This window comes from Frieseomelitta varia, unplaced genomic scaffold (genome assembly GCF_011392965.1).
Source record: "Frieseomelitta varia isolate USP_RPSP 00005682 unplaced genomic scaffold, Fvar_1.2 scaffold_455, whole genome shotgun sequence".
Classification (NCBI taxonomy): Eukaryota; Metazoa; Arthropoda; class Insecta; order Hymenoptera; family Apidae; genus Frieseomelitta; species Frieseomelitta varia.
Window position 1 is genome coordinate 290,149 of NW_025110207.1, and position 10,700 is coordinate 300,848.

Below are 10,700 nucleotides of genomic sequence, written 5' to 3' on the forward strand. Positions count from 1 at the left end.
GCAGCAACTCGTCACGATCGTTCTGATAAGCACATGCTTCTCAAGCATGCTCTTCATCGTCCTACCATCCTTTCATCACATCTTCTTCGTGGAGAAAAATACGGATATGAAAGTGAAAATGCTCGGCCCAGTTAGTTTCTGTGTCTCGTCTGCGATCAAGTACTGCTACCTTGGTACTAAAGGACACTTCTTCCAACGATGTATCCAGCACGTCAGGAAGGACTGGAAAACGGTTCACGATCCAAATTACCGAACGATCATGCTGAAATACGCGGCGATTAGCAGGAAGCTAATCACGGTATGCGCGGCTTTCTTATACAGCGGTGGAATGTCGTATCACACGGTAATGCAGTTTCTGTCTAAGGGGGGTGAAGAGGAAAATAACACGTACAGACAACTGGCTTATCCTGGCTACGATTCGTTCTTGGATTCACAGTCCACTCCTACGTATGAAATCGTGTTTTCTATTCACTGTATCACGGCAATAATCATGTACAGCACGGCGACGGCTGCGTACAGTTTGGCGGCGATCTTTGTTACCCACATTTGTGGACAGATTCAGATACAGATAGCAAGGCTGCACAATTTGGTGAAGAGCAAACAGAAGAAAGATGTCCGGCCTGATCCTCTATCCGTCATCGTACACGATCATGCGGAAATTTTAAGGTAAGCAATACATTTTGTACAACACGAAACGTATATAAACGTTAAAGAAGCAAGCGCATGAATGTTTTAGATTTTCGAAAAATGTAGAAGATGCGTTGCGAGAAGTGTGTTTCGCACAAATCGTCGAGTCAACGATGAACATGTGTTTGCTCGAGTATTATTGCATAATGGTAAGAAGTTAAATCAACATCAATTCGTGTTAATCCAAATTGATTCAAGATTACAGGAATCTATTATTCGTAAAATATTTTAGGGATGGCGAAACAGCGACGCGGTCGCGACAATGACGTGTGCTACATTGTTGGTCTCGTTCACATTTAATGTATTTATATTCTGTTACGTAGGCGAACTCCTCTCTGAACAGGTAGTTGCAAAGGAATTTCTCTTGTCTAAGAATTCTCTGTTTTGTCAAATAATTTCAATGATCGTAATTAGTGTAGACAAATCGGTGTAAACTCCTACAATATCGAATGGTACAACTTGTCAGCTAAGGACGCTTACGATCTTATCCTACTGATCTCTATATCTCAGTATCCACCAAAGCTTACGGCTGGGAAAGTAATTGAATTATCTCTCGACACCTTTAGCTCTGTGAGTTTACATTTTTGTAGTAGTGCTGTAAAACAATTAAATCGGTACCGCGAAACAATTAAATCACAGCTTTACACTTACTCATTTTCAGGTAGCAAAAACGTCGCTAGTTTATTTGAATTTACTTCAAACGCTTACAGACTGGTAATGAATCATACATTTTTTTCTATATAATTACTATAATCACTGCAATTTTTTTATCGCCGCGAAAACTTATTTTACAGATGTTCCGTTTCCCAACCGAGGTCTACGTAATTTGTTTAATGCTCTGGATAAAATCTGAAACTAATTGTTGAATTGTTTTAATGTTTAGATTCGAAAATACATAGCAAACAGAATTACATAACAAATATTTGAAGAATAAATCTAACGACATTAAATACTGAATTAATGACTGAACTTTATAGAACTTTATTTTATCTCTCTTTCTCCTATACTCACTTTTTTCTTCACTTCCCAATAAAGATAAATTCTTGATCTCACATTTCCAGAGACGTAAATTTTTTTCTTTTAATAAGCAACTCAAGAGAAAAAGTTTACAGGCGGCTTACTGACCTAAAAAATATAATATCATTTTTATCAAAACAAAACAGACGTATAAGATTTCACAAAAGAATATTCTAGTAATCACTGGAAAATTTTAAAAAGCCTAGCACAAACATGCGTTTATCAATGATTTCTCTGTACTGCAACTTCATTGGATCTCTTCTGCAACGAACGTAGAAACCTATAAAAAAAGAAAGAAGGTGAAGGCACACTTATTATCGACAAAAGTTTGACCCTTCGTTTATACTTCTCTCGTTCATGAAGCGCACACAGGTGGTTGAAGTTCATCGTACATGTTCATAGAAACACGCTTGCGTTCTGACGATATTGCGTCGAATGTTTCTCTCCCACCGAACAGTCACCGTTGTGCACCGGAGCTCTCAGCATGCATGTTCGATCACACGTCAGAGTTGACGGACAATTGAGAAACGTCCACGACGAGAACGACATACACGCTACAAATGTGCGAATGGCTGTTTAAACTAATCGGAGTGTGGCCCCTTGTCAGTGACACCAGAAGTAAATTGCAACAGCTCGTCTCGATCGTTTTGATAAGCACGTGCTTCTCCAGTATACTCTTCATCGTTTTACCAACTTTCCATCATATCTTCTTCGTGGAGAAAAATACGGATATAAAAGTGAAAATGATCGGCCCAGTTAGTGTCTCCTCTGCGATCAAGTATTGCTACCTTGGACATTCCTTCGAACGATGTATCCAGCACGTCAGGAAAGATTGGAAAACGGTTCACGATCCAAATTACCGAACGATCATGTTGAAATACGCGAAGGTCAGCAGGAAGCTCAACACGGTATGCGCATCTTTCTTGTACAACGGTGTATTGTTATTTCACACGTAATGCAGTTTTCGGCAAAGGAAAAGAGTGGGGAAGACAGCACGTTCAGGCCACTGGCTTATCCTGGCTACGATTGGTTCTTGGATACTCAGTCGAATCCTACGTACGAAATCATGTATTCTGTTCATTGTTTTACGGGAATGATCATGTGCAGTATCACGATGCTTGCGTACAGTTTGGCTGCGACGTTCGTTACCCACATTTGTGGACAAATCAGATAGCAAGACTGCACGATTTGGTGGAGAGCAAACTGAGGGAAGATGTCGAGCCTAATCTTCTGTCTGTTATCATGCACGATCATACGGAAATTTTAAGGTAAGGAATGCTTCTTGTAACACGAGCCTTATATAAACGTGATGGAACAAAGAATGTGGATATTTTAGATTTTCGAGAAATGTAGAACAAGCGTTGCGGGAAGTGTGTTTCGCGCAAATCGTCGAGGCCACGATGAATATATGTTTGCTTGAATGTTATTGCATAATGGTAAAAAAATTACATTAACATCCATTCGTGTTAATTAATTAATTGACAAATTAATCAAGATTACTGTGAGCCTGTTATTCGTAAAATATTTCAGGCATGGCGGAACAATGACGTATTCACAATAATGACTTGTACTGTTTTGTTGATCTCTTTCACATTTAATGCATTTATATTCTGCTACGTAGGCGAATTCTTCTCAAATCAGGTAGTTGCACAAAAATTTTATTTGCTTAGATATTCTCTGTTCTATCAAATACTCTCGACGATCATAATTAGTGTAGACAAATCGGTGCAAATTCTTACATGATCGAATGGTATAACTTGCCAATTAAGGACGCTTACGATCTTATCTTCTTATCTCCACCAAAACTTACAGCTGGAAAAATAATCGAATTATCTCTCGGCACTTTTAGCTCTGTGAGTTTACATTTTTGTAGTAGTATTAGTGAGACAATTAAACCAAGACATTACATTTGACTATTTTCAGATTGCAAAAACGTCGCTGGTTTACTTGAATTTACTTCAAACGCTTACAGACTGGTAATGAAGCTTACATTTTTTTTGATGTTGCAGTGTAATTACTATAATCACTGAATTTGTTTTATCTTCGCGAAAAATGATTTTTCAGATAACATGTTTCTCAAACGAAGTCTACGTGGTTCGTTCAACTTTCTGAATTAAATCTGAAGTTTATTCCTGAATTATTTTAATGTTAGATTCTAAAGTACTCTGAAAATAAAATAACGTAATAAATATTTGAAAGTGAAATCTTATGATATTAAATATCGAATTAGTGACTGGAACTTAATAAAACTTTATCTCACGTTCCGTTTTCCTATACTTACTTTTTTCTTCGCTGAAGATAAAATCTTGATGTCACACTTACAGAGATGCAAATTTTCTCCTCTTTATAAATGACTTTACAAATCTTACAGGCGGATTATCTACTCAAAAAGTATATCACTTTTTTTTAAGCAAAACAGACCTATAAAAGGAAATTACTACTTTCACTATTAGAAAATCCAAGAAAACGTGGCACAAACATGTACTTGTTATCCGAATCTCTGTAACTTCACTAAATCTCTTCTGGAACAAATGTAGAACATATAACAGACAAAAAAAAAAAATACGAACGCTGCCGTTATCGACAAAAGTTTCCCCTTCGTTTATACTTCTCTCATTCATGACACAGGTGGTTGAAGTTCGTAGAAAAATAGAACGACACGCGCTTGCGTTCTGACAATGTTGTGTCGAAAGCTCCTCTCCCACCGATCAGTCGACGATGTGCCCTGGAACCGTCAGTATGCATGATCGATCATACACCAGAGTTAACTGTCAGTTGAGGAACGTTCATTACGACAACGACATACAGTACTCGCTACAAATGTGTGAACGGCTACTAAAAGTAATCGGAATATGGCCTTTCGTCAACAGTCATACTAGAAATAACCTGGAACAGCTCGCCTGGATTATTTTGATAAGCACGTGTTTCTCCAGCATGCTCTTCGTCACTTTACCATCCTTCTACCACATTTTCTTCGTGGAGAAGAACATGCTTGTACAAGTAAAGCAGCTCGGCCCGTTTACTTTCTGTATCTCGTCTACAATCAAGTATTGCTATCTTGGACTGAAAGGGCCATTCTTCGAACGATGTATCCACCATGTGAAGAAGGACTGGAAAACGGTTCACGATCCAAATCATCGTACGATCATGCTGAAGTACACGACGGTCAGCAGGAAGCTTATCACGGTGTGCGCAGCTTTCTTATACAGCGGTGGACTGTTGTTTCACACGGTAATGCAGATTCTGTCGAAGGAAAAGACCGGGGCAAATGATACTTTCAGACCAACCCTGACTTACCCTGGCACTGATTTGTTCCTGGATTCTCAGTTTAGTCCTACGTACGAAATCGTGTTTTCTATTCAGTGTTTGACTGGTATGATCATGTGTAGTATCACTATGCTTGCGTACAGTTTGGCTGCGACATTTGTTACGCACGTTTGTGGACAAATTCAGGTACAAATAGCAAGACTGCAGGATTTGGTGGAGAATGAAAGGAGGAAGGATGGTGGACGAGATCCTCTGTCTGTTATCGTACACGATCACGTGAAAACTTTAAGGTAAGGAATATCCTTTTCTGATATGGAAGAAACGTTAGAGAAGCTAGTACATGGATATCTTAGATTTAGATGGCTATTTTAGATTTTCGAAAAATGCAGAAGAAGCGTTGCGAGAAATATGCCTGGCTCAAATAGTCGAGTCTACGGTTGTTATGTGTTTGCTAGAATATTATTGTATAATGGTAAGAAATTAAATCAGTATCAACTCATGTTGGAGACTACTTGGGAAAATTACATTCACCGTGATTGTAGAAGCATGTTATTTGTTATATATTTTTCAGGAATTGCGAAACAACGACGCAGTCGCGATTATAACTTATGTCACTCTGTTCATCTCCTTTACATTTAACATATTTATATTTTGTTACATAGGCGAACTCCTTTCTGAACAGGTATTTGCAAACGAATTTCGCTAAATTAGTCATTATCTGTCTCGTTAAATATTCTCAATAATCGTAATTAGTGTAGCCAAATCGGTATAAATTCTTATAAAATCGAATGGTATAACTTGCCAGCTAAAAACGCTTACGATCTCATTCTGTTGATCTCCATATCTCAATATCCACCGAAGCTTACGGCCGGAAAGATCATCGAATTATCTCTCAACACTTTTAGCTCCGTAAGTTTATATTTTTGTTATTCCACTGTCATCGTGGAAATAAAGTTTTTGTCTATTTTCAGGTAGCGAAAACATCGCTTGTTTATCTGAATTTGCTACAAACATTTACAGACTGGTAAAGAAATCTAAATTTTTCTAATACTACCCATAAAATTATCATAAATATCGTAATTGTTTTAATACTGTAAAAATACTTTTCTAGATATCTGTTTCCAAGTATGACGTTGAAGATGTACCTGAGCTCTACGTAGTTTGATTAATATTCTGGAGCAAATCTGAAGTTTATTCTTGAATTATTTTAATTTTCGATTCTAAAATACACAGAAAACAAAATTCTATAATAAATAAAAATTATATAAGGCTAAATATAATCTAAGGTGAGGCTAAATTTCGTAACGTTAAATACTGAATTAGTGATACAACTGAATTTACAAAACTTTGTCCCAATTCTTTTCTTCAAATACTTACTTTTTTTTCACTATCGACTGAAGATAAAATTTTGATGTCGCATTTCCAGAGATGCAAATTTTTTTCTTTTTATAAATCACGAAACCAAGCTTCCAGACAATTTACTGAATTAAAAAACACAACATCATTTTTTTAAAGCTAAACAGATTTACACGGTACAGTTTCACAAAAGCAACTCATTCCTTTCATTGTTTGAAAATTTAAAATTTCAATCATTATTAAACAATTTAAGAAAACTAACTGTTGGCATAAACATGTGCTTATTATCCAAATGATTTCTCGGTACTACACTTCACTCGATTTCTTATGCAACGAATGTAGAACCTGCAAAAAACAAGAGAAAGCGTGAGCGCTCACCTATTACCAACGAAAATTTCCTCTTCGTATATACTTTCCTTCATGAAACGCACATATGTGGCTGAAGTTCTTTCTACAGATTCGCAGAAACGAAACGATACGCGCTTGCGTTCTGACAATGTTGCATCGGCCACGATTCTATCCTGTTGATCAGTCGCCTCTGTAAAACAGCGTCGTCAGAATGTATGATGGATCATACGTCAAAGTTAAACTGAGAAACGTTCATTACGACAACGACATACATTACACGCTGCAAATGTGCAAATGGCTGCCCAAATTAGTCGGAGTGTGGCCTCTGGTCAACAGTCACACTAGAAGTAAACTAGAACAACCACTCTCCATCATTCTGATAAGCACGTGCTTCTCCAGTATACTTTTCATCGTCTTACCATCTTTTCATCATATCTTCTTCGTGGAGAAAAATACGTACATGAAAGTGAAATTGATCAGCCCATTTAGTTTCTGTGTCTCGTCTGTGATCAAGTACTGCTACCTTGGTAAGAAGGGGCATTTCTTCCAACAATGTATCCAGCATATGAGGCAAGACTGGAAAACGGTTCACGAGCCTAATTACTGAACGATCATGTTGAAATACGCGGCAATCCGTAGGAAGTTCATCACGGTATGTGCGACTTTCTTATACAGCAGTGGAATATCCTATCACACGGCAATGCAATTTCTGTCTAAGGAGGGTGAAGAGAAAAATAACACGTACAGACAACTATCCTGGCTACGATTTGTTCTTGGATACTCAGTCTAGTCCTATGTACGAAATCGTGTTTTCTATTCATTGTATTACGGCAATGATCATGTACAGCACGGCGACGGCTGTCTACAGTTTGGCAACGATCTTTGTTACCCACATTTGTGGACAAATTCAGATACAGATAGCAAGACTGTAGAATTTGGTGAAGAGCAAACAGAAGAAAGATATCGGTCCTGATCGTCATCGTACATGATCATGCGGAATTCTTAAGGTAGGGAATACTTTTTGTAACACGAACCGTATATAAACGTTAAAGAAGCAAGCGCTTGAATATTTTAGATTTTCGAGAAATGTAGAAGAAGCGTTCCGAGAAGTGTGTTTCGCACAAATTGTCGAATCAACGATGAACATGTGATTGCTCGAGTATTATTGCATAGTGGTAAGAAATTAAATCAACTTCTATTCGCGTTAATCCAGATTAACTCAAAATCATTCAATGTTATAAAATATATTAAAAAATACTGTAAAATATTTTAGAAATAGCGAAACAGCGATGCAACCGCGGTAATAACTTATGTCACGTTGTTCATCTTCTTTACATTTAATGTGTTTATATTTTGTTACATAGGCGAAATCCTCACTGAGCAGGTATTTGCAAAAAAATTTCGCTAATTTAGTCATTATCGGTTTTATTGAATATTCTAAATAATTGTTAATTAGTGCAGACAAATCGGTGTAAATTCTTATAAAATCGAATGGTATAACTTGCCAGCTAAGAATGCTTACGATCTCATTCTGTTGATCTCCATATCTCAATATCCACCAAAACTTACGGCCGGAAAAATCATCGAATTATCTCTCGACACCTTTAGCTCCGTGAGTTTATATTTTTATTATTGTACTGATATCGTGAAAACAAAATTTTACACACTTGTCTATTTTCAGGTAGCAAGAACATCGCTTGTTTATCTCAACTTGCTACGAACATTTGCAGACTGGTAGTGAATCCTTTCTTAATATTACCATAAAATTAGCATAACTGCCATAATTGTCTTCATTATTGAAAAAATAATTTTGCAGATATCCCTTTCAAAGCATAATGTTGATGATTAACTTGAGTTCTTCGTAGTTTAATTCATATTCTGGAGCAAGTGTGAAGCTTGTAGTTGAAATATTTTAATGTTAAGTTCTAAAATACACAGAAAATAAAATTTGGTGATAAATATTTGTAGATTAAATGATATGACAATTAATACTAAATTACACATTAAATTACTGACTGAGCTCTACTTTAAAGAACTTTATATGATTTCCCTTTTTCCCATATTTACTTTCACTATCAACTGAAGATAAAATCTCGATCTCACATTTTCAGAAAGCAAATTATTTCCTTTTTATAAATAATGACACAATCTTTCGAGCCAATTTACTTGAAAAATATAATACTAATTCTCTGAATAAGACAGACGTACAAAATTCCACAAAAGAATATTCCAGTCGTCATTAGAAAATTGAACAAAAGCTAGCACAAACATGTGCTTATTGCACGAATGATTTCTGTACTATAACTTCGTTCGAACTCTCCCGCAACGAACGTAGAGCTTAAACTAGACAAAAAAAAACATGGTGGCACACTTATTATCGTCGAAAGTTTCCCCTTCGAATCTACTTCCCTCATTTGTGAAACACAGAAAGTTCGTTAGTTGAAGTTCACAGAAACAAAACCACACGCGCTTGCGTTCTGACAATGTCGTGTCCAAAGCTTCTTTCCCGCCGATCAGTCGACGATGTGCAGCGCAAGCGTCAGTATGAATGATCGATCATACGTTAAACTTGACGGACAACTGAGAAACATCCACTACGAGAATGACATACATTACACGCTGCAAATGTGCGAATGGCTGCTCAAATTAGTCGGAGTGTGGCCTCTGGTCAACAGTCATACTAGAAGTAAACTACAACAACTACTCTCCATCGTTCTGATAAGCACGTGCTTCTCCAGTATACTTTTCATCGTCTTACCATCTTTTCATCATATCTTCTTCGTGGAGAAAAATACGTACATGAAAGTGAAATTGATCGGACCATTTAGTTTCTGTGTCTCGTCTGTGATCAAGTATTGCTACCTTGGTACGAAGGGACACTTCTTCGAACGATGTTTCCAGCACGTCAGAAAGGACTGGAAAACAGTCCACGATTCAAATTACCGAACGATCATGCTGAAATACGCAACGGTCAGCAGAAAACTCATCACGGTATGCGCATCTTTCTTATACAGCGGTGTAGTGTTGTTTCACACGGTAATGCAGTTTTTGTCGAAGGAAAAAAATGCGGAAAATAATACGTTCAGACCACTGATTTATCCTGGCTACGATTCGTTCTTCGATACTAAGTCCAGTCCTACGTACGAAATCATGTATTCTGTTCATTGTTTTACGGGAATGATCATGTGCAGTATCACGATGCTTGCATACAGTTTGGCTGCGACGTTTGTTACCCACATTTGTGGACAAATTCAGATACAGATAGCAAGACTGCACGATTTGGTGGAGAACAAAGAACAGAGAAAAAATGTCGGGTCTGATCCTCTATCTGTTATCGTACACGATCATACGGAAATTTTAAGGTAAGAAATGCTTCTCGTAACACGAACCTTGTATAAACGTTAAAGAGCTAAGAACATGGACATTTTAGATTTTCAAGAAATGTAGAAGAAGCGTTACGAGAAGTGTTTTTTGCGCAAATCGTCGAGGCCACGTTGAGCATGTGTTTGCTTGAATATTATTGCATAATGGTAAAAAAATTAAATCCATATGTATTCGTGTTAATACAAATAATTCAAGATTACTGGAGTTTGTTATTCATAAAATATTTCAGGCATGGCGGAACAACGACGTAGTCACAATAATGACATGTACTACTTTGTTGATCTCTTTCACATTTAATGTATTTATATTCTGCTACGTTGGCGAAATTCTCTCTGAGCAGGTAATTGCAAAAGAATTTCTCTTGTTTAAAAATTCTCCGTTTCATCAAATACTCTCAACGATCGTAATTAGTGTAGACAAATCGGTGAATATTCCTACAAGATCAGGTGGTATAACTTGCCAGCTAAAAACGCTTACGATCTTATTCTATTGATCTCCGTATCTCAGTATCCACCAAAACTTACAGCTGGAAAAATAATCGAATTATCTCTCGACACTTTCAGCTCTGTGAGTTTGCATTTTGTATTGGTACCGTGAAACAATTAAATCAGCTTTACATTTGTCTCTCTTTTCAGGTAACA

At 37.0% G+C, this 10,700-nt stretch overlaps 2 protein-coding genes across 3 annotated transcripts in view; both read left to right on the plus strand.

Moving 5' to 3' along the window:
* Positions 1-10,700, plus strand: part of LOC122532412 (odorant receptor 63a-like) — a 28,953-nt gene that overhangs the window by 2,633 nt on the left and 15,620 nt on the right. Inside the window, exons 2-3 of one of the 2 annotated variants that reach the window (XM_043661170.1) lie at positions 136-666; positions 737-836. In XM_043661170.1, the coding sequence (XP_043517105.1) occupies positions 136-666; positions 737-836 (631 nt within the window). Of the gene's footprint in view, positions 1-135; positions 667-736; positions 837-7,750; positions 7,905-10,700 lie in introns of those variants that run through there. The other variant, XM_043661171.1, reaches the window with a different exon arrangement.
* Positions 6,756-7,739, plus strand: LOC122532439. Its single transcript, XM_043661209.1, has one exon. It carries the CDS (start codon positions 6,887-6,889, stop codon positions 7,280-7,282), a length of 396 nt encoding a protein of 131 aa, XP_043517144.1. The 5' UTR covers positions 6,756-6,886; the 3' UTR covers positions 7,283-7,739.

Coding starts and splice junctions, on each gene's coding strand:
- LOC122532439 (XM_043661209.1), top strand. CDS start 6,887: ATGTATGATGGATCATACGTCAAAGTTAAACTGAGAAACGTTCATTAC.